Genomic DNA, 25,075 nt, shown 5'->3' with positions numbered 1-25,075 from the left:
AGCCTGCTTCTTCAGGTCTTCTAATGATTTTTCAAAGTAGTTAATATAAACTTAAATACCTTTATCTGTAAACCACTTGGAATGGATTCTTCTGCCTGCAACTGAATCTTGACAGTGTAAACAGTGTAAGCAGGAGGGATGGGGTTATGAATTCCTGTAAAGTACACATGCAGCCACTCATAGTGAAACTAATTGATGCAGCTGATTCCCCAGTGGGAGAATTGTTGAAGATGTATTAAACAGAGACCTGAGTCACTTGGTCCTTTCTGTCTAGATGCAAATCCCAGTTCTCCAAAATTTATGCTTCTGTTTTTCAGCAGCAGTCCTTCTCCCCCCTTATTCCTTTCCCCTAAATCACACCCTAGGGAACACATTAGGTTAGGCTCAGAGCAGGCACACAGGCTCTTTTTTTAACCATGGACCCTGGTCATTTCAGTGACGTCTTTGAGGGGCTTTCCCATCACGGCATCAGAGTGGGTGAATCAGAAGTCCTGGGAGTGAATGCACATGGGCAAGAAGAACCGGAAAGTTGGAACTAGTTGGTCACTCTAGAGACCTCAAGGACTGCACTGAGCTGGGTCTTGGGATCAGGGACAAGTCACATGAGTAGGACATCCTTGTAATTTTCCATGATATCTTCATCTTTAGAGCTGACCTTTCCAGCCGAATCATCTCAGAGCTGTGTCTTCACCTCAGAGTAGACAATTGAGGCATGCTGGGGTGGAAAAAAGATAGAAGAAGAACTGGAAGGAGAAGGAGTATGGGGCTATAAGCAGTAGTGGGAGAGAAAACCGTCAGGAAATGAAACTCACCTGGTCCTCTAGAGATGTTCTGAAGGTATTTCCTGTGGAAGAAAAGGAAACCACTGAACTATGAGTATTGGATCCACTCAGAACTCAGTCTTATAGCTTATTTCCCAGAATCTGGGAGTCACTAGGCCTTTTGCATTGATTGTCATGTTTTCTCCTCCCTGATCCCCAACATGTCCTACAACACATGTGACTTTGTTTTACCATTTCTTAACCCAGCCTTCTGCATGTCCTTTTCAGGCTCCCTTAATACCACAGAAAGAAATCTCACTCCCTTCATTTACCAGATGTTTAGAGATAATTTCTCTCTTAGTTACAATTCTTGCCTCTCTTAACTTCCATCTTACCAACCTTGAAGTCCAACCCCTGCTTGTTCTGCAAGTTCCCACTAGACTTCTTCAAATGTCTGCTCTGTGAGAAAAATTCTCTTGCATTAGCATGTTCTGGTTATTGATTTTATTGCCAAAGTTTCTTAGAGATGGAGCCATAGTGAGAGAAGTGTTTAGCAGGTATGATTTGTCATATCCTGCATATTAGAAATTAAGAATCTCAGAGAAGGTAGAATCATGAGAGCTATATATAGTAATTTTATGGAGAGATAGAGCTTGGGAAAAAAGATACATCCTGGAACTCTTTCGTTTTCATTATATTTTTACCATAGACCTTCTGGATTTACAGATCTTTTTAATGACCTGATAGAAGCTATGTACTCCCTCCCCAGAACAATAGACATATGCATGGAAATTTGCATAAAATTTCAGGGGCTTCATGCAAACACAGGCACTGGTGAAGAAATCTTGCTACAGATCATCAACACATAAAGTGCCTAAAATATAACTCGTCCACCAACAGAGTGCTCAGCTTCAGTGGTGTTTTGACAAATATGTCAAGGACAGAGTGTGAAGAGCAGCAACTGATCAAGGTGACTCTATAGGATGTACCCAATTAACCCAATCAAATTGGTGGCAGTTCTGTCATTCAAAAGGTCCTGATTAGTGGGGATGGCTGAGAAATCAAAGTAACGGACAAAGCAGGTGTTCAGATGATGCATGTTAGTCAAATATAGCAATAGGCACTATATGCAGCAAATATTATAGCAAAACAGAAGACTTAGTCTTTTACTGGCTTGTGACCTTGTAAAAGTCCTTAACCCCATTTGTAAACCGTGTTCAGGATCACGTTACAACTGAAATTTCTACTAGGCACAAAAATACTGGAGAGGTGCTACAGGTAGAAAAGGCAGCTTACAAAATGGAAGAAAATACTTGCAAACCATATATCAGATAAGGGATTCATATGCAAAATATATAAGGAATTCGTAGGACTCAATAGCTAAAATAATAACAATAACCCAATTTTATAATGGGCAAAAGTTCTGAATAGATGTTTCTCTAAAGAAGACATACAAATGGCCAACAGTTATTGAAGAGGTTCTCAACATCAGTAATCACACAAATGAAAACCACAGTGAGATATCACCTCACACCTATTAGGATGGCTATCATCAAAAAGACAAAAGATAACAAGTGTTGGCAAGGATGTGGAGAAAAAGAAATTCTGGTACACTGTTGGTGGGAGTGCAGATTGGTACTGCTACTATGGAAAACTGTATGGAGGTTTCTTAAAAATTTAAAAATAAAACTCTCATGTGATCCAGCAATCCCACTTCTGAGTACATATCCAAGGGAATTGAAATCAGGATCTTGAAGAGATCACAGCACTATTCATAATAACCAAGATATGGAAACAACTTAAATGTTTATTGATGGATGAATGCATAAAGGAAGTATGACACACACACAGACACACACAGACACACACACACAATGGAATATTGTTCCACCTTAAAAAAGAAGGAAATCCTGTCTTTTGTGACAACACAGATGGACCTGGAGGACATTATTCTAAGAAAAATAAGCCAAATACAGAAAGACAAATACTGTATGTTCTCAGACTCATAGAAGCAGAGAGTAGAATGGTGGTTCCAAGGGGCTGGGGGAAAGGAGACTAGAGGTATTGCTCAAAAGGTACAAAGTTTGAGTTATGAAGGATGAATAAATTCTGGAGATCTACTATACAGCATAGTGCCTACAGCTAACTATATTCTATTGTATACTTAAAGCTCGCTAAGGTAAATCTTATGTTAAGTGTTCTTACCACACATCATCATCATCATCATCATCATCATCATCATCATCAAGTGTGTGGAAGGAAACTTTGGAAGATGATGTATATATCTATGGCCTTAATGGTGGTGATGGTTTCCTTCGTGTTAATTTATCTCCAAACTCATGAGTTGTATACATTAAATGTGCATAGCTTTTTACATGACAAAAAAAATAGTGAACTACTTATAATATGCTAGAATATGGATGAATTGCAAAACATTATGTTAAGTGAAAGAATCCAGACCTAAAGATTCCATTACATAAGATTCCATTTATATGAAATTATAGAAAAGCAAAACTATAGGACAGAAGGCAGATCCGTGGGTGCCAGGGGTAGAGCTGGGGGGAGATTAACTGCAAAGGAGCCTGAAAGGATTTTCTGGGCTGTTGGAAATGTTCGACATCGTGATTGTGGTGGTGGTTCTGTGAATGGATGCATTTATTAAAATAATTTGAACTGTGCGTTTAAACGTAGAGAATTATATTGTATGTCGATTATATCTCAATAAAGCTGATTAAAACAATCAATGAGTAGATTAGAAGACAGAGTGCATCACACTAAGTACTGTCTCCTAAAACTTTAGTTCAGTTATGTGTGTGTGAGTGTGTGCACATTCACACTGCTTAACAGTACAATTTGTACTTCTTACTGCAGATAACAATAAAAAATATTTCAACACCCTTATCTAGAGCATTGAGAGTTCTGACTCATGACTGGTGGTGGGATTGGAAGAAAGCTGTGGGTCAGCAAGGACCTGAAATTCCCAGGTGTCCCCAAGGACAGATGTGGTCCACGTGGGAGACAGAACAAGCAGGAGTATGGTCACCTTGGGTCCTGTTCAATAGGGCCTCCAGGTACCAAGGGAATCCAGCAGCAGGAAGCTGGATGTGATTGACTGGAGGTGAGGCCAATGAAGGAGTCACAAACAACTCCTGGAATTAGAAATGCACCAGCTGTGCCAAAGGAATTTTAGGAAGGAGGGGTCCAGCAGGAAACCTCAAGAGACCACACATGTACCTTATACAGGGGAGTGCCTGCTTAACCATCTGCCATCCCAGAGAGGCAGAAGCCAGCTTCCAAAATACCAGCTGGAGTAACTCCTTTCCCACTCCTTTCTCCAGGTTAATTAGGGGAAGCCAACCAAAGAAACAGAGAGGCCAACTCTGCCTCGTCCTCCCCCTCATCCCTACCATTGCCAGCTTCCATTCTGAAATTTCCCTGAACTAGGAGAGGGGAAAGTTTTGCTTAACATCTTCAAACTAGGTGTTCTAGTTACTTAATAGAGACTATGACATAAAGTGTCCACCTACTGTCTATTGTCTAAGATAATGTTTTGTAAAGACTTTGGCTGCCAGAATTTTCATCCTGAGTGCCCGAGAAGATCTCTCACAGAAGAAAGTTTAAACAGACAGTGGGAGACGGAAGATTTTTGTAATTAAGTCATGAGTCTTGCTTGTTCAGTATACTGGTTACACAGGGTTGTTATATGGATTAACTAAACATATACATACATATGTATATTTTTATATATTATAATGCATATATATCCTTATCACATAATAGGTGCGTTGCCATCATTCATTCATTACTTAAGGGAAATCTTTGTACATACACCTTCATGATTATAATATCTGTTAGAAGGATGTTTAATTTTTCTTCTGATCATCAGCAAAGATATGTTATGTAGTTTTCTGTGTTTGCCTTCTCTCTTCAGAATCTAAGCATCACACTGTAGGGATTTTTATCTGCCTTGTTCACTGATTTACTCCCTTTACTTAAAGCAGTGCCCATCACATAGGAGGTGCTCAGTAAATATGTGTCAAATGAATGAATATAGTTTGCAGCAAGAATCTCTCCCCAGTGACTTACCTTCTCCTTCTTCCCCAGGCTGAATAATCTGGATCTGAGAATATACCAGGTCTCTTTCTTTGGGGTGCACTGAGAACAAAAAAAGCAACACTTTCTAAGCTGTCCCAGTCAGTGGGGTATGCTGCAGATGCTTCTTCCTAAGCAATTATTTATTGTGAATGTCTGGGTTTGGGATACTTAGGGAGACCAGGGGCCTTTGCCAGGCCTCAGAACAAAGTATCTCTCCCTGGCTCAGGCTGGGAGCAGTTTCCTACCAGGAAATCTTTACCATTGCCATGCAACTGCTGCAGCTCCACTGGGGCAGGGCACATGGGATGGAAGGACACTCCTGGGCCTAGGGTCAGGGGTCTCCTGCGAGGCACAGAAACACATGATCATCCTTGGAACATTATAATATGCACAAGAGTGGGATAGACAGAGACAAAAAGGAATGGGGAGAAGTCAGCAGAACAAGGCCAGAAGAGTCTCTAACATCATAGGAATGATGACCTCATAGATAGAATGGTCACTCTCAGTTGATTAAAAAAACCCAGCCTCATCACCTGGAGGAAGTGTCCTCAAAGCATTCTATCTGGACAATTCAAGAAGAAATTAGACATAATCCATGCTCCAAGTCCCTGACTATAAGACTGAGGCACTGACACAGACAGAAGAAGACCATATTTTCCAAACCAAATTTAAAAACACAAAATTTGATGAGTATATGAGCACATGTGGGGCAAAAAGAAGATTCCTAGAAGCTGAGGTTCCTCTAGAAAGTCTAGAATTAACAGTCATTTTATACGTAGTTATAGTAACACGTTGCCTAACTATAGGACTATTTGCACCAGAAATATTCTGCGGCAACCTAGAAAATCTATAACCTTTGGTATCATCTATTCAGATAAATTTCAAATAAGAAACTGATCTAAATACATGCAAAATCCATTATACAAACTATTAGAAGGATTCTAGGAAGCTGTGATTGTGGCCATTTTAAGGAATGTGAAAACGGGAGTATCTAGACACAGGGACACAGAGAAATCACTTAGCCTAAACTTGCAGCCCCACAGTTCTGCACATTTTATTCTTGGGAAAACAGAAGGCTGAGGCCTCACCTGGTTGTGTCTCCCAGAGAACCATCTCCTGCAAAATAAAACGAAGGCCGATTGTGTCAGCAGAGGGAGCTCATTCTCAAATATTTCACACACATGCACTGCCTAAGAGAGGTCATCAGAAAGTTATTTCAAACATGGGCCCAGTCCCATATTCTCATGAAAACCATGTGAAAAAGAACTGAACAAAGCATATAACTTGCTGGGGACAGGGCTATACATTTCTATGTTGAATATACAATTATTTGAGACTTATTAAGGTTCAAGGCTGTGTTGATCTACCTCAGGAAATACTAAATATAGCCAAATTTGTCTTTCTTGCAGAGTAGTGAGGGGCTGTATATGGCTTTCCAGGAACATCTGTGGTTATGCCCAGAGGAACCTCAGTCTCAAGCTCGTTAAGGAGACTCATGGTCAAAGGTCCAAGGCTCCCTACATTCAGCCCAGTGCAGGGCACATAGCGGGTGCTCAGAAGGATCTGGTGAGTTGAGTTGAATTGAATTAAATTAAAAGACAGGGAGGAAGGATGGGTAATTATACTAGAGCTGAAAAAGTTTCTGTGCCTGTCTTCTACACCAGGTTTCCTGGCATCTGAAACTACCCTGACCTGGGTTAAAGCAAGAAGCCTTTGGAAGCACATGACAGTACCAGGGAGAAACTCTCTCCACCATGTAGAGGGGGAGGCAGCGGCCTGACCTGTGGAGAGCAGAGCCATTGGAGCACAGGGTGCTCGTTTCAGGCTTTGACTCTGGGAAGTCTCTGAGGAAGAAGAAGGATAAAGATTAGCCAGCTCCCATTCTCAGTCATTTCTTCATAGGGGCTTCCAGTTTATTTTGATTGTCCACTTCTAGGGGATGTAGGGTGGGCTGAAGCATCTAGTTGACCAGTCTGTTTGGACCAAAGAAACTACCCAAGGAAACCATTTAAAGTTTTTGAAACTTCACATTAAAATGTTTATTTCCTCCCTCCCTTTCCACTTGAGGCTTTGTAGATTAGACTAGATACCTATTAAGGAAACTGCCATTTCAAGGAAGAGTATGAGTGTGTCTGTGAGCGCTGGGGTGGTGAGGTAGAGAACGGTGGCGTGGCTGTTACTGAGGTTGGGATGAGCTGGGGTGTCTGAGGCAGGGACAGGGCATGGGCTCTAGCAAAAGGTAAGAGAGAACACAAACCTAGTCTCCTCTGGTGCCAGCAGTAAAACAGCAGGGCCACAGCCAGGAGAACGCTGAATATCCCCCCAGTGGTTCCTGCAGCAACAAGGCCTCTTCTTTTCCCTGGGGTGCCTGGAGGGGAAAAGCCTGTATGAGCCTCCAGGGGAGGGGTCTAGGGCCTGGAGCCCTGGAAGCTTTCCTCAGCTTGGCTGGGGCCTTGAGCCTGGTAGAGGGAAGAATCTAAAAGATGAGGACTCATGGGGGCCTTTGAGGACTAGGCTAGGACTGGTGTGGCACAGGAAGCAGGTTTCTACTTGTGGGCAGCACAGCCCTGAGCCTGCATGTGACAGGAAGTGACTCACTGTGAAGGGGTAGAAGACAAGAGCCTGGGTGGATTGTGACAAAGGGGAGAAAGGTAGACAGCTCCCTCCACTGACCCCCAGACATCATTTCAGAAATTAATATTTGGGGGAAAATCTACATCTGCCTCTCTATCTCTCTATCTATTCTGTACTTTGGCCTTTTGGAAATTTCCCCTAGACATCTGGAAAGATGTTATGCGACAGCGGCTTGGCAGCATCTAACTTTGGAACAGCAGCCTGCCTGAGAAAGAAAGCAAATATCACCACTGATTAGGACACTAGCTGAACCAGCAGTAACTCTGAGATTGCTCTCCATTAAAAAAATATATTGGGACACCACAATGAAATGCCACCAGTTTCCTTCCTCATAGAAGCCTGAGTCTTTGAAGGGGAGGTGGGAAAGAAACTGATGGAAGGAATAAACTAAGTTGTTGGGGAATTCTGATTTTTCCATTGGATCCATTCTCCAAGGCAAGGGTGTCCTCTCTCACCACTCCTATTCAACATAGTTCTAGAAGTCCTAACCAGAGGAATCAGGCAAGAAAAAAATAATAGAAGACCTCCAAATTGGAAAGGAAGAAGAAAAATTGTCTCTGTTTGCAGGTGACATGATCTTATATAAAGAAAATCCTAAAGACTCCACAAAAAATCTGTTAGAGCTAATAAACAAATTCACTACAGTTGCAGGACACCAAATCAACATACAAAAATCAACTGTGTTTCTATCCATGTAACAATGAATTACCCAAAGAAGAAATAAAGAAAACAATCCCATTTTCAATAACATCAAAAATAATACAATACTTACTAGTAAATTTAAGCAAGGAGGTGAAAGATCTGTATATTGAAAACTATAAGATATTGTTGAAAAAAATTGAAGAAGACACAAATATGGAAAGATATCCCATGTTTGTGAATTGGAAGAATTAATATTGTTAAAATGTCCATACTATATAAGTCATCTACAGATTCACTGCAATCCCTATCAAGATTCCAATGGCATTTTTTACAGAAATTAAAAAATATATATTGTATGGAACCACAAAAGACACCAAATAGCCAAAGTAATCCTGCAACAAAAGAACAAAGTTGGAGGCTTCACACTTCCTGATTTCAAACTATATAACAAAACTAGAGTAACCAAAACAAATTGGTGTTAGCATAAAAACAGATACATAAATCAGTGGAACAGAATCAAGAGGCCAGACATAAACCCATGCATATACTGTCAACTAATATTGGATAAGAGAGCCAAGAATACTCAGTGGAGAAGATAATCTCTTAATAAATGGTGCTGGGGAAACTTGATATTCACATGCAAAAGAATGAACCTGGATCTCCATCTTATACCACTCACAAAAATTAACTTGAAATGTATTAAAGACTTAAATGTAAGACCTGAAACCATAAAACTCCTAGAAGAAAACATAGAGAAAAAGCTCCTTGACATTAGCCTTGGCAATGACTTTTTGGATATGATACCGTAAGCACAAGCGACAAAAGTGAAAATACACAAATAGTACTACAACAAATTAAAAAGCTTCTGCACAGCAAAAGAAATAATCAGCAAAATGAAAAAGCAATCTATAGAATGGGAGAAAATACATGGAAATCATGTATCTGTTGAGAGGTTAATGTATAATAATATAAGGAAGTCATACAACTCCATAGCAAAAAAACCCTCAAATAATCCAATTTAAAAATGGACAAAGGATTTGAATAGACATTTTTACAAAGAAGACATGCAAAAGTTAACAAGTTCATGAAAAGGTGTTCAACATCACTAATTGGGGAAATGCAAATCAAAACCACAGTGAGGTAGCACCTCACACCTGCTACAATGGCTTTTTTATAAAGTTTGTTTAGAATCAGAGCATAAGCAAAAACAGTAAAATTGGGTTTCCCTGGTGCCGCAGTGGTTGAGAGTCCGCCTGACGATGCAGGGGACGCGGGTTCGTGCCCTGGTCCGGGAAGATCCCACATGCCGCGGAGTAGCTGGGCCCGTGAGCCTGCGCGTCCGGAGCATTTGCTCCGCAACGGAAGAAGCCACTACAGTGAGAGGCCCGCATACGGCAAAACAAACAAACAAACAAACAGTAAAATTAAATTTCAGCATTTCAGTTTAATAAAGCAGTCTACGTTATGGTGATTTAGCAGACCATAGGAAAGCAAGAAAATGTGTCACACTTACACTAAATTAAGGACGTTGAGTTATGTTACTAATGTATGCAACTTTAATTTTGTTTAACACTCTCTGCCAAAATAAACTTTATTCCCTATAACTTAAAAAAAAAAGAAGACTAGAAATAACAAGTGTTGGTAAGGATGTGGAGAGAAGAAAACCTTGTACACTGTTGGTGAGAATGTAAACTTGTGCAACCACAATGGAAAACAGTATGTAGGATCCTCAAAAACTTTTAAAAAATAGAACTACTATATGATCTAGCAATCCCACTTCTACATATATATCCAAAGGAAATGGAATTACTGTCTTGAAGAGATATCTGCATCCTCATGTTTATTGCAGCATTATTTACAATAACCAAGACATGAGCAACCTACGTGTCCATCGATGTATGAATGGACAAAGAAAATCTGGTATAGATATATAATATTCCATCATGATGGAATGTGAATGTGATGGAATATTATACAGCCATAAGAAGGAAAATTCTGCCATTTGCAACAACATGAATGAAGCTTGAGGGCATTATGCTACGTATGACAAGTCAGACAGAGGGAAAGATCTCTGTCTCTTTGAGCTAAAAGATTGTGTCGAGGTTCAAATCTGGGCTGCCAGGTATAAGCTTTGTGACCATAGGCAAATTACCAAACCTTTCTGAGTTTCACACTCCTTTTCTGTAGAATGGAGATGATAATATCTTTATTTTCTAGGATTATGACTACGATAAGCAAAAATGATATGTGTAAAACTTATTCATTCAGCAAATATTTATTGAATGCCTAATATGAGCTAAGCAGTGGAATAGGCACTTGGGATAAAATATGGTCAAAATAGAGATTTACCTTTATGAGGCTACTATGGGAGGCATGGAAAGAGACAGAAAATGACTGCATGGCATGGCAGTTGGTGACACATGCTGTGAGGAAGAATCAAGCAAGACTTGGAGAGGGAGGGCCTTGGTGAAGAGCTGCTATGTTACATAGGCTGGCTGGGAAGGTCTCACTGGGAAGGTGAGTAAGGTCCTGGAGGAAGTGATGGGATGAGCATGAAGATAGTGGGGAAGAGCAGTGCAAAGGCCCTGAGGTTGGAGTGTGACTGGAAGTTTTGAAGAAGAGACAGGGGGCCATGGTGGCTAGAGTGGAGAAGGTGAGGAGACAGTGGTGGGCCATCAGGTCAGAACAGCAGGATAGCCAGATCATCAGGATCTGGTGGGATGTTGAGAGGACATTGGCTCTCCCTCTGAAGGAGATGGGAAGCCATGGGAGGATATTGAGCAGAAGAGTAACATGATCTGATTTATGATTTAGAGAGTTCCTTCTGATACTGTGTTGAGAACAGGTTGTGTGGAGCCACAGGTGAAGCAGAAAATCAGAGTGTTATTGCAATCATCCAGGTGGCTTGGATCAGGTGGTAGCAGTGGAAGTGGTGGGAATTAGTCATATTTTGGTGATACTTTGAAGGTAGAGCTATCTGGACTTGCAGGTGTATTAGAGTTGGAGGATCTAGAGAATCCGCCTGCCAATGCAGGGGACACGGGTTCGAGCCCTGGTCCGGGAAGATCCCACGTGCCACAGAGCAATCAAGCCCGTGCACCACAACTACTGAGCCTGTGCTCTAGAGCCCGTGAGCCACAACTACTGAGCCCGCGTGCCACAACTACTGAAGCCCTCACGCCTAGATCCCGCGCTCTGCAACAAGAGAAGCCACTGCAATAAGGAGCCCACATACCGCAATGAAGAGTAGCCCCCGCTCACCACAACTAGAGAAAGCCCACACGCAGCAACAAAGACCCAACGCAGCCAAAAATAAAATAAATAAATTTATTTTTAAAAAATGTAATGGGGATCCAGTAAAAAGAAAAAAAAAAAACCTTAAAAGGGGTATCTGATGAATAGGTATAGAAGTACCATTGGAGTGAGGCAAGCCTCAAGGTGATGGGTTTGAGAGAAAACAGAAGTAAAGAGAGTGAGTAGAGATAACTCTTTTAAGGGAAATCTAGCTTTCCAGTAGTTCCTCCATAAAACTAGCTTTATTGGATAGCCTGGGATGCAACTGAACCTGAGATAGAGGATGAATTGAAGCCCCATAGAAACAATTTCTTTAGTCCCAGGGGAGCTGAGTGGGAACCTGGCTTGACCTAGTATGACTCCTTGGAGACAGAGGAAGGTAAAGATATAAGCTACGACTGTGCTATCCCAAAGGAAGGCTTATCTCCTCTGTGGACATAATGGAGCTCTGTATTCGCTCTTGGTACTTGTAAGTTTCCTGACCTGCATACAAGTTGGTATTGACACACTCTTAGACCTACAGTAATGGAGTAAAGGGATGTTTTATGTCTTTGGCCCTGTGGAGGATTACCAAAAGGAGAGTATAGTTGACGCTTAGGATGAAGGAGCTATACCCTACCCTAAAACACTGCTAATGACATAAGACTGCTGTTTGAGAGCAACACACAATGGATCAGCGTACAGGCACACAGAATCATCCCCAAGAGATGAAATGGCCCCTGGCCAGCATTCCCTCACTGTAGTACCTCCTTATAACTTGAATTATTGATATTTAATGGAAAAAAGTGAATATCGCAGTGGAAAATGGAAATAGAAAAATTAGAGTCACAAAGATAGTGTTGGCTATGCCCACCCCTAATTTGAGAAATCTGAGAATAAATAAGGTCAATGGGGATTAAGACTTACTTCTCACAGAGACGTTCACCGCCTCGCTCTGGATGAGGCCGTAGCCATTGTCAGCTGTGCAGTAGTAGCCCCCTGCGTGGCTCTCCCTGGTAACAGGGATCTCCAGCTCTGCTCTCTGGGAGCGCTGACTTTTCTGCCCCAGACTCTCCCTTGTGTCCTCTCTGTGCCAGGAGAACGTGGTGTTCCCCGTGCCCTCAGCCACAGAGCAGACAAGGACAAGTATCTCCCCTTCAACCACCGGGTCCCCCTGGGGCTGGGTCTCCAGGAACACTCCAGACACAGGGATTCCTGTATGAACACAGACAACATGGTGGCATGAGGGCATGGTGAGAGGAGGACAGGGTTGGGATGTTGGACAGGGTCACTTTTTATGGGACTTTAGGATATACTCTTCTGCAGGTGTTAGCACTGTAGCTCATAGACTGTGGATTTGGGACCTAGAGTATCATTAAATGTAGTAACCTTTCCATCCTGATGCACAGACTCCAGGAGAGAAAAATTGGGTCTCCCTGAAAAATCATTTGGGTTTTATGTCCTGTCCTAGTTGTCAGTGTGAATTATTTTGACCTGGGAGAAGTAATAGCAATAGTGGCTATCATCACACTGACCTAGACCACATCCGTTTCCAGAAGTCCTGCTTTGGTACCTAAGACAAGCTGATATTTATTGTATTTATCTTTGTGTGTATGCATGTCCTTCTCTTCTGCTTTACACATCACACTGTTTGTTGTTACTGGTTAGGGTCCACCTCTGTGGATATGTGTCTTCTAAATAGTTTGCCCCAAGATCTGACATCCTAGAATCTGTCGATTCAGTAGCAGAGAATTTTGTTTCTTGTTTTCATTTTGTTTTGCCCAACTCTTGTATCTGCCTCCGTGAATCACCTCTGTCATTTCAAGGTGCTAGAATTTCAAAGAAAGACTAAGTTTTTAGAGAACTAGAGGTGGAAATGAAATCCTGTATTTCTTTTATTATCTACCTCACTTCACAGTCTAAGCCTGGTGCCTCTGTCAGGATGAAAAACTCCATCTGTACTGGGCAGTCCCTACCCTCACTGGGCCAGAAGGAGCAGTCAGGGGAGACGCCACAGCCCGGCTCTCCAGCACTCACTCTGCACGTCAATCTGAAGTGGAAGGCTGCGTTTGTGGATGCCGCTGGTCATGGCCCCACACCAGTATGATCCTGAGTCTTCTCTCCAGACGGCTGTGACCTGGAGTTCTGGGGACGCACTCCAGTTTGAGAGGATGACCCCATGGTCTCTGAAGAAGACAAAGCGAAGCCGAGTGTCCGACCGCTCCAGAGGAAGCTGTGTTTTACAGCTCAGGTTTACAGGATTCCCCTCTGTAGGCTGGAAGTCTGTGACTTTCAGCTTTGGACGTGGAAATAGCTCTAGAGAGAAGAGGTGAATCAAGTTCTCAGTATGAGGCAGGCTTGGATTCGCGGTTCTGGAAAACTTCAGACACCCAGCAAGACAAACGTATCGACCCCTCTACCACATTTTTCTTTCCCAGGATTATTTAAGTCAAATTGTTCCGCTTTCTCTGCCTCTTAGAGGACGTGGTCTCAAATATTTCCAGAGTTTGTTATGATATCAACTTATATAGGGAATTCCCTGGAGGTCCAGTGGTTAGGACACTGTGCTTTCACTGCCGAGGACCCCGGTTCAATCCTGGTCAGGGAACTAAGCAGATCCCACAAGCTGAGCGTCACAGCCAAAAAAAACCAAAAACCAAAAAACATCACTTACATAGATCCCCGCGGATGTGCCCAATTTACCCTGCCCTGACATTGCTAAGCAAATTTGTATGAAATGAAGTGTTTACCTTGAATTCGAATATTTGTGAGACTTGTTCTTAATACACGATTGTTTCCCAAGGATCCAGTGCATTGGTAACAGCCACTGTTGTTTAAACTTGCTTGTGATATCAGAAGATCCAAGCTTTTATTAGAATCAGAAATAAGTTTTCTATTCCAAAAGTACCTCACAGCAGTCAGTTTCTCTCTCCCCCTTTTCCGGCATCTCAGAATCAACTCGTCACCTTCAAACACAGAATGTGGGGCCTGGAGGATGAAGGAGGCTGGAAACCACACACAGATAAGACGTTGTTATTGAGGCACTCCTTCCTCTGCGCATCCTGAATTACAGAGATTTTTTTTTCCTTTTTTCTCCCCCAGGATTTAGTCTCCTGACTCAAGTTCACTCATTTCCTTCCAAATCAGTTGACCTGCTTCAGATACAATTCCTAAATAAATCCTAAACACGTCTATTTAACCATTCAGGGACAGATTCAGAAATATAAGGATTCTAATGTGCAGAGGAAAAGCTGAGAGGAGGTGTGACCAAATCTCTGACGTCATTGATTACGGAGAAGATCAACACCGACTTGCTCACCAAATAACAGAACAGGAGTCGTCAAAGACGTAGTTCTTGGAGAAATACACTGGGAATTGTTACAGTGCTTTGGAGTGCGCTATGCAGAGGGCTTATGGTCACAGATACAAATTCAGGGTCAAGGGACAGCGAATGCGGTCCACTCATGAAGCTCTCATGCTCTTCAGATTCTGATTACAGGCTAGTTCTATCCTTTCTCTCTGAGACGATGCAGTGAATGCCTGCTCCTATAGACCAATGCCTGAGGAGTGATCTAAATTTTCTGAAATAGAGAAGGGACATATCCTAAGACAGGTGAAGACACAAGCCCTGAGGCTGGAGATTTCCCACCTCTGAATTCTTATTTTATAGCACTTTTCACTCTCTATTTTGTGCTTAGTACATTCATGTATACGTAAGTTCTCCCCAAGGAGGCTGTAGAGCCCTTGAAGGCAGGACCTAAGACAGCTTCACTTTTGAATCCCCTAAAACTAAAACTTCCTTCTTTAATTGTGTGTGTAAGAATGTCTGTTGATTAATATCAGACATTTAAACTCTAATGTCAATAGTAGTTTGAAAAATACTTATAGACAGTGAGGGAGGACATGAACCTGAAAGATCAAAGTTAGAGTAGAATGAAGGGCCTCAGTTCTTGGAAAATCCAGGGAGCTAAGATGTACTGCAAACCACTTCCAATGTTTTAACTAATTCACCTTCTTTCTCACCTGTAGAAAAAAGCAAGCGCACAGGGTTACTCGGGAGTGAGCCTGGGGCCTGGCAAATGTACTGTCCAGAATCACGAACCTCGAGGGTGTTTCCTTGGGTTTCACTTGGACGTTGTCTTCCAGAGTACCAACGGTACCATTTTATTTTCTCTGGTGCATAGAAGTGAAATCCATTGCAAGTCAGATTCACTCTCTCTCCACGGAAGACAGTGGTCCACGGAGGCTGGAGGGAAATCATGGATTTGGGTACAGTAGCTGGGGAGAAGAGAAATGAGTCTGAGGTGGAGGTGTCTGCAGTCCCCACTGCAGTGGCTTGTGTGGAGTGGACTGAAGCACCCAGCTTTGGTGAGTCTCTGAAAGGCCCCCCAGCGAGGCTGCTGTTTCCCCAGGTTTCAAGTTTTCCAGCTGTGTTCACCTTACCCAGGAGTGCAGCAACTGCTCTGTATACAGTGAAGTCTGTCTACAGGAACAGACTAACCTTTCAGAGGGCAACCCCAGCAGGACCTACTCACCACAGAAGATCAGTGATGGGAGGCTCGCAAACCCCCTTACCTTTTCCAACAGGACCAGGTCCTCAAGTAGATTCCTCCTGAACTCCCTCCCACCTGGGCTCTTCATGTTACACACACCTCTCTAAGATGAGCATTTGTGTGGCGTGGCCATATGGTGGGGTGAGGGATTGTAGAGGGAGGGAGTATAGGAATTTGGGGTTAATTACGCAGTTATGGAAAAGGGTCCATAGTATGTTTTTCCAACAAGAAGTAGGTAGGGGAGGGGTGAGCAGGCTGTTGTCTGAAGTGAAAATTATATTGAAATAACTACAAAGAGTATGAGTGCTGGGAACTAGGTGCTTCTAACTCCCCACACCCCAAAGATACTCTTTCATGAAAATAAAATGTGGGCCCTGCATAAAATCAGGCCTTAACATCTTTGAATAATTAATGGACAGAAGCTGGAGAATGTAAGGGTAAATATCAATACAAATTAAAGATAAGAGGTTTAATTCTCCCTGTTGAAAATAAGGGAAACAACTTCTCCCTCTGTTTTTTTCTTTCAGAATTTCTTTCAAATGTATGTGAATCTTTATAATGGCTAAAAAGCCTCTTGCCAGTCTCATAACTCAGGAACATCTTTCTCAAGAAGGGGCCATCTTTTTTTTTTTTTTTTTTTGCCATACACGGGCCTCTCACTGTTGTGGCCTCTCCCGTTGCGGAGCACAGGCTCTGGACGCGCAGGCTCAGCCGCCATGGCTCACTGGCCTAACCGCTCCGTGGCATGTGGGATCTTCCCGGACCAGGGCACGAACCCGTGTCCCCTGAATTGGCAGGCGGACTCTCAACCACTGCGCCACCAGGGAAGCCCCAGGAGCCATTTTTTTGAAATGCAGACATCTAGGGGGATAGCTCCCCTGGACCCTGTCTCCCCATTCCTGTGGAAGGGTAAGCATTTACCTTTGGTAGGTACCTTGTTGCAGTATGCAAGACTACCTCCAGTACTAAAGATATGAGATGTTTATTCCTCCTCTTGAAAAAAGCCAAGAACCATGATAAATTTAGGATAAACTATGTGTGACAAAAGGTGCTGTCAAGTCCTCCTGCTTGAGAACTAGTTACTGTTTAATCTTGAAAACATGTGTGTAATGGGCTGAATCCCCTTGGCAATATAAGAGTGAGAGATCCTTTTCTGTCTTTGCAATCTCTTGGCGGATTGTCTGTGATGAGCATGCTTATTATGAAGCGTATGGTTTAATGCTTATTCAATGCTAAAAGTGTTTGCTTTCTTTATTACCTTTGTGGAGAGGATTTCTGGGTTGGGAGATTTTGTTTTTAACTTTATTTCCTGCAGCCATTACTGTGGCTCTTTCTTATCTGAGTTTATTTCCTAAGTTTTGTAGCTTCAAGGTGTGAGAGTTAGTAACTGAAGGATGAGTCTACCACTGTGGCATAAAAATTATTTTGAGCTGAAGGCATTTGAGAATAGATTTTATTTTTCTTTATTCTGAATTCTCTTATCTGCCTAAAAGCCAAGCCTGTGAAGAGTTCAGTTGTCATAAATCACCTCCCCAGGAGCAAATAAATGATCAGCTCTTATCCCCAGACACTGGAAGTTGGCACCACACCTAAAGCAGAACTTGTCACAAAACTAGCATAGCTCCCATCTATTCTCTTAAGGGCCCATTTATCTTTCCTAAAAATCATTTGTTTTCCAGTAAGTAGCCTTCTCACCTGCCCCTTTCCCTATCCAGATGTTATATAAGTCCCAAATTCTAACTGCCTCCTGAGTTTATATTTTTCTGTGTATTCCCGTACGTTTTGAATAAAAAAATTTGTCTTTTCTCTTGCTAGTCTGCCTTTTGTCAGTTTAATTTGCAGGCCCTCATTAGGAAAACCTAAGAGGATAGAAAAAAAAAGGTTTTCTTCCTTGACATAATAAAAGTAATCACAGACCAAATTATTCACTATTGGAAACACCCACTCAAACATTCTTACCCCTTTAACACTACTATTTTCTAGCCTGCACAGAGATCAATGTTTTGATAGGCTAATCCTTCATTGTGTATACAATGAAAATTTATTGTAAAGTGATACTTCAGATTCTGCCAAAGATGCAGTAATTCATGAAGGCGGTAAAAGTGTTGTGGGACCATGGCTCTGTTGGCTCCCAAAGCCACTGACAAGTGTAGTAAAGCAAGATTTGTTAAAGTTGAAGAGGAGCAAACAATGATAGGGAAAATATTTGTTTGGCTTCTGAAAGTTAGTCCCAATGTCCTTCTGTTGAGCCTGTGGCCCACCAGCGGGTTTGAAAAACAGAAGCACTAACTTGCCCAGCCACGTGACACAGTTCTGAGTAAGGAGATGTCAGAGGAATAAAGCTAGGAGTGAACTAAGGGGTGAGGATTCTGGGGGAAGATTTTTCCTTTATGATGAAAGGAGAGAAGCATAGCAGGGGAGCTCTTTTGCAGTTTTAGTTTCCTACAGCTATCACATACAAAAAAAACAAAACAAAAACAACCACACAAAAAACAATATTTGATTCATGCTTTGTTCTACAAATTGCCTTGGTAATCTAAATTCTGTGATGTAGAAAATAAAACACATTATTTCCATTTGTATTGTCTTTTTTCCAAAAATAAAATCTCATTGTTGGGGATATGCAATTTACCATAAAATCATAAGTGGAATCAATTAAGTGTGTTTTTATCTTAGTAGTTTTTATGCTCAGGTAAGGAGGACTGTCTGTATTCAAGGGCGTACAAGCAATTGTTTTTTTAAAGCTTGAGACTTTAAATATTCTTACCTTTTTCTGTAAGAACTGCCCCAAATACGCCTTAGAATTGTACCCAAATGTAATGGAAATACTCTGTTTGGGGGCAAAAACTGTAGAATAACCTGAACGCTTGTTTTAAATAAAGAAATTAAATGTTCTGTTCGATTATAGAAACATTCATGTGTCTCTGCAGACTTTTTTTCCTTTCTCTTTCTCTAGAGGTTTATACAGATATACTATGCCCCAGTGAGTATGGGGTTGTGTTTCTCTTAAAGAGAATAGAAATCTGCACTGTCTATGTTCCTGGGAAGCATCTGGGGTTAGGGAAATGGAGACTGGGCAGTAGGTCTTATACTGGAGGGAAGGGAGAACTTCTTTGGTGTGTGCAGCTTTATTCCTCACTGGTCCAAGTGAGTTGCCCCTGCTATGTACAGATGGCCCAGTGGTCAGGGAGAGACACATCTTGTCAGCATCTTTAAGAGGTTGGGACTGAGTCAATGGGTTCTGAGATTAGCCACATCTACTAGCTGACACTCTCTGTATTTTATTTCTCCATCCTAGAATGTTTAACAAAACCCAGTCCAGTTAAGATCTCCTCCCAGTTAGGCAGAGATTTGTGGGAAATGGGTTGTAGCCACAGCACTGAGGGGGAGAATCACAGGCCCAGAAGCTGCAGGGGATGGTGTGCATCAAGGGGCAGTGGCTCCCACTGGCTGGAGCTGGCTGACCATAAGAAGCTCCCTGGTTGGGGGGCGGGGGTGAGCTGGACAAATCAGCAGGGATTGCCAAAACTCGTGGAGACAGCTCCCAACAGAAGGCTGAACTTTCTGCTGACCAGTAGGATGGGGGCTCAAAGTTATCATGATCTGAGCTTATTAATAGAGAAATGTCTACACAGAATGCTGAAGTTCGGGATGAGTTGGTTGCCCGTGGCTCTGTCAAGCTTGGGGGGACATGGGGAAGCTGGCAAGTTGGTTGCACCTCAGCCTCCCCCAATAAAGTAATGGCTTATTTCTATCCTTCCCCTCTCACGATTCTATGCATTCTGTCAAGTTGGCTAGAATCCCACATCAGGTGGGGACACCCCGTTTCCTTGAATTCTGTGACATGTATCCCAGCCCTGTCTCCAAGATCATCCAGCACGATGCCAGGTTTCAACCAAGAGTGTGACTCCCAAACTCTTAGGGTCAGAGTCCTAAGACATGTTTTCACCTGCCCGTAGTCCTCAAGAAAATGATGCAGGCACAACAAGGCCTCTTTCTACAAGTATTTGAGATACAGGATAGTTATTAAGATATCCAGAAACAACCAGACAAGGATGTCACAAAGAAAGAAAACTACAGGCCAATATCACTGATGAACATAGATGCAAAAATCCTCAACAAAATACTAGCAAACAGAATCCAACAGCACATTAAAAGGATCATACACCATGATTAAGTGGGGTTTATTCCAGGAATGCAAGGATTCTTCAATATATGCAAATCTATCAATGTGATAAACCATATTAACAAATTGAAGGAGAAAAACCATATGATCATCTCAATAGATGCAGAGAAAGCTTTTGACAAAATTCAACACCGATTTATGATAAAAACCCTCCAGAAAGTAGGCATAGAGGGAACTTTCTTCAACATAATAAAGGCCATATATGACAAACCCACAGCCAACATCATCCTCAATGGTGAAACACTGAAAGCACTTCCACTAAGATCAGGAACAAGACAAGGATGTCCACTCTCACCGCTCTTATTCAACATAGTTTTGGAAGTTTTAGCCACAGCAATCAGAGAAGAAAAGGAAATAAAAGGAATCCAAATCGGAAACGAAGAAGTAAAGCAGTCACTGTTTGCAGATGACATGATATTATACATAGAGAATCCTAAAGATGCTACCAGAAAACTACTAGAGCTAATCAATGAATTTGGTAAAGTTGCAGGATACAAAATTAATACAAAGAAATCTCTGGCATTCCTATACATTAATGATGAAAAAATCTGAAAGTGAAATCAAGAAAGCACTCCCATTTACCATTGCAACAAAAAGAATAAAATATCTAGGAATAAACCTACTTAAGGAGACAAAAGACCTGTATGCAGAAAATTATAAGACACTGATGAAAGAAATTAAAGATGATACAAATAGATGGAGAGACATACCATGTTCTTAGATTGGAAGAATCAACATTGTGAAAATGACTCTACTACCCAAAGCAATCTCCAGATTCAATGCAATCCCTATCAAACTACCACTGGCATTTTTCACAGAACTAGAACAAAAAATTTCACAATTTGTATGGAAACACAAAAGACCCCGAATAGCCAAAGCAATCTTGAGAACGAAAAACGGAGCTGGAGGAACCAGACTTCCTGACTTCAGACTATACTACAAAGCCACAGTAATCAAGACAGTATGGTACTGGCACAAAAACAGAAAGATAGATCAATGGAACAGGATAGAAAGCCCAGAGATAAACCCACGCACATATGGTCACCTTATCTTTGATAAAGGAGGCAGGAATGTACAGCGGAGAAAGGACAGCCTCTTCAATAAGTGGTGCTGGGAAAACTGGACAGGTACATGTAAAAGTATGAGATTAGATCACTCCCTAACACCGTACACAAAAATAAGCTCAAAATGGATTAAAGACCTAAATGTAAGGCCAGAAACTATCAAACTCTTAGAGGAAAACATAGGCAGAACACTCTATGACATAAATCACAGCAAGATGCTTTTTGACCCACCTCCTAAAGAAATGGAAATAAAAACAAAAATAAACAAACGGGACCTAATGAAACTTCAAAGCTTTTGCACAGCAAAGGAAACCATAAACAAGACCAAAAGACAACCCTCAGAATGGGAGAAAATATTTGCAAATGAAGCAACTGACAAAGGATTAATCTCCAAAATTTACAAGCAGCTCATGCAGCTCAATAACAAGAAAACAAACAACCCAATCCAAAAATGGGCAGAAGACCTAAAGAGACATTTCTCCAAAGAACATATACAGACTGCCAACAAACACATGAAAGAATGCTCAACATCATTAATCATTAGAGAAATGCAAATCAAAACTACAATGAGATATCTTCTCACACCAGTCAGAATGGCCATCATCAAAAAATCTAGAAACAATAAATGCTGGAGAGAGTGTGGAGAAAAGGGAACACTCTTGCACTGCTGGTGGGAATGTGAATTGGTTCAGCCACTATGGAGAACAGTATGGAGGTTCCTTAAAAAACTACAAATAGAACTACCATATGACCTAGCAATCCCACTACTGGGCATATACCCTGAGAAAACCATAATTCAAAAAGAGTCATGTACCAAAATGTTCATTGCAGCTCTATTTACAATAGCCCGGAGATGGAAACAACCTAAGTGTCCATCATCGGATGAATGGATAAAGAAGATGTGGCACATATATACAATGGAGTATTACTCAGCCATAAAAAGAAACAAAATTGAGCTATTTGTAATGAGGTGGATGGACCTAGAGTCTGTCATACAGAGTGAAGTAAGTCAGAAAGAGAAAGACAAATACCGTATGCTAACACATATATATGGAATTTAAGAAAAAAAAATGTCATGAAGAACCTAAGGGTAAGACAGGAATAAAGACACAGACCTACTAGAGAATGGACTTGAGGATATGGGGAGGGGGAAGGGTGAGCTGTGACAAAGCGAGAGAGAGGCATGGACATATATACACTGCCAAACATAAGGTAGATAGCTAGTGGGAAGCAGCCGCATAGCACAGGGAGATCACCTCGTGCTTTGTGACCGCCTGGAGGGGTGGGATAGGGAGGGTGGGAGGGAGGGAGATGCAAGAAGGAAGAGATATGGGAACATATGTATATGTATAACTGATTCACTTTGTTATAAAGCAGAAACTAACACACCATTGTAAAGCAATTATACCCCAATAAAGATGGTTAAAAAAAAAGAAAACAACACCCATATAAAAAAAATAAAAGTAAATAAAAGATATCCAGAAACATAAAAGAGAAAGGGAAAGAAAAGATGGACTTACCAAGTGGTCCACTGACTGGAGGTGCTGCAAGAGATTCAAGAGCAAGGCATCAGCACAAGGCAACGAGTCACAAACCATTTTACCGTGAGAGTTCACCCGCCCATTTTCGACTTCCGGCCAAATGGAGGAGAAACATGCCCAGTTCCACCCACCCTGGAGAAACAAGATAATGTCATGGCCAAAAGCTCAGGCTGCAGACTCAGGCAGAAACAGGTTTGAATTTTAGCTGTGTGGCCCTGGGCAAACTGCACAAAACCTCCAAGGCTCAGTTTTCTCCTCTGTAAGATGGGGGCCATCAAACTGACCTCATGGCCATATTTTAATGAGCTAAATTAGTAAGTCATCAATTAAGGTTGCTGTAATTGGTTTTTTTGACATGACTGTGGCTGCTGCTGAGGCTTGGCTTCACTATCTTCTTGCCTGGAGTGTTATTCTCCTCCTTCATTATGAAGCAAAAGCAAGTTACCCTCACACATCAAAGCCCAGATAAAATCCCACCTCCTCCATGAAGCCCTCTGAGATGCCTCCAGGCTGCAGCACCCTCACTTTTCTATTGATTCAGAACCCCTCCCATTCCCGCTCAGTTGAAACTCATAACTGGACATACAGTATGGGGCAGTGGTTAAAAGCACAGCTCCAGTGTCAGATTATGGGTTTGAATCCTGACTCTGCCACTTTGCTACTGCATGAAACTTAAGGCAAGAGACCGTCCCTATGACTTAGATTCCTTATCTGTAAAACAGGATTTATAGAAGTTCCAGCTCATCGATTGTTAGAGGATTGGATACATTAATACAATGGGATATTCTTAGAAGACTGTCTGACATAGGGCTCAGCAAGAATTAATTATTATCAGCAAGAATTAATTATCATTGTCCTATGATCCATTGTGTAATAATTTTCTTGTATTGCCAAGTCAAATGCTCTTTTATTTGTCCTTTGATTTCTTTATCAGAATGTCAGTTTTTGAGGGCAGAGGCCATGTCCTCCGTGTCCCTGCATACTCTGCATTGCCCCGCACCATGCTATGCCCCATATAGCCATTCATTCACTATTTACTGAATTCCCATAATGTGCCAGTCACACTAATAACTCTTCCTTTGTTTTTTTTTTTTTTGCGGTACGCGGGCCTCTCACTGTTGTGGCCTCTCCCGTTGCGGAGCACAGGCTCTGGACGCACAAGCTCAGTGGCCATGGCTCACGGGCCCAGCCGCTCCGCGGCATGTGGGATCTTCCCGGACCGGGACACGAACCCGTGTCCCCTGCATCGGCAGGCGGACTCTCAACCACTGCGCCAGCAGGGAAGCCCCGTACTCTTCCTTTCTTAATTGGAGTCTGGAGATATAGCTGAGAACAAGGCAAACACATTTAACAAAATTCAGTGTACAAATGACTGACTGGTCTTTATTTCCCTAAGCTTGAGCTACTAGAAAATCAGTGTCTCATTTGGACAAATATTGGCAAGCAGGGAAGAAAAATCAAAGGGAAATTGTCTTATTTCTCCTCTTCTCATGTTCTTTGTGAACATCAGAGCAGGTTTGATCTTAGAATACAAGAAAGAAATAACTATTCTCAGCAGAAAATCATTCTACATCAGCTCACGGTCAGAACATGGTCCTTTCACAAGGGACTCAGTTCATCTTTCACTCTTGGTTTTCATGATCTGTAATTAGAAAGGTAACCAAATTTAATTGTAGTTTTCTGCATGGAAAAATAAGCCCACTTTTGGGGGGGTAAGAGGAATTTTTCATAGGCAATTAAAAGCAAACAAGGAACACATTACTAGAAATAATTTTTTCCCTCTCATTCCATTGTATCAATATCTTTCCCCTTTGTTCATTTTCTGCTGTTCTAAATGAGATTAAAATCCATTTTTTCAGCAGCACAGAGGAGAGGTCTTTTGCCTGTGGAGAGGCTCCGTTTTCCCAGCAAACAGAGACTTCCCCCACTACTTACCGAGGACCAGCAAGGATGCCCACAGTAGCATGGAAGTCTGTTCTGGGGTCCTGAGGAGCATCTCATAGGAGACAGGCCAGTTCCCAGCGCTGGAGAGTGAGTTCAGCAAGTTGTTCCTCTGAGTACAGTTGGTTGAGTTAATGAAGTGAAAGGGGGAAGTAGGGGAATCTTTCTTAAAATACCGAACACTTATGTTACGAGGTGTAAGAAAATCTCAATGACAGAAGTCAATATATGATAAAAAAAATATTTAAGTACTGCTTTGATATATTGGTATGAATAGCCCCTCAAGGCTTTAGTTGTCTTATTTTCAGAAAGCTCCAGTCTCTGCCTTCCAAGGAAACTGCAACTTATTCTCTCTGCTACCAGACATCAGGTAAGACTGCAGTTC

At 41.9% G+C, this 25,075-nt stretch overlaps 1 protein-coding gene across 1 annotated transcript; it reads right to left on the bottom strand.

Moving 5' to 3' along the window:
• Positions 1-645: 645 nt before the first annotated feature.
• FCRL4 (Fc receptor like 4) lies at positions 646-24,745 on the bottom strand. Its single transcript, XM_030842200.3, has 12 exons — positions 24,685-24,745; positions 22,729-22,752; positions 15,429-15,683; positions 14,156-14,410; positions 13,443-13,721; positions 12,333-12,620; positions 7,114-7,224; positions 5,945-5,972; positions 5,116-5,198; positions 4,848-4,916; positions 813-844; positions 646-715 (listed from the first exon to the last, which is right to left on the bottom strand). Exons 1-12 carry the CDS (start codon positions 24,743-24,745, stop codon positions 674-676), a joined length of 1,527 nt encoding a protein of 508 aa, XP_030698060.1. The 3' UTR covers positions 646-673.
• Positions 24,746-25,075: the final 330 nt, after the last annotated feature.

The sequence above is a fragment of the Globicephala melas genome, chromosome 1 (assembly GCF_963455315.2).
Source record: "Globicephala melas chromosome 1, mGloMel1.2, whole genome shotgun sequence".
NCBI lineage: Eukaryota > Metazoa > Chordata > Mammalia > Artiodactyla > Delphinidae > Globicephala > Globicephala melas.
This window is presented reverse-complemented; position numbering and strand designations above follow the sequence as displayed.

What these genes read in the sequence shown, in the direction of transcription:
- FCRL4 (XM_030842200.3), bottom strand. Translation starts at nt 24,745, where the DNA reads ATGCTCCTCAGGACCCCAGAACAGACTTCCATGCTACTGTGGGCATCC. An exon ending in TCTCTGGGAGACACAACCAG is followed by an intron (nt 5,199 to 5,944) that starts GTGAGGCCTCAG and finishes TGTGCCTCGCAG; the next exon opens with GAGACCCCTGACCCTAGGCC. An exon ending in GAACATCTCTAGAGGACCAG is followed by an intron (nt 716 to 812) that starts GTGAGTTTCATT and finishes TTTCCACCCCAG; the next exon opens with CATGCCTCAATTGTCTACTC.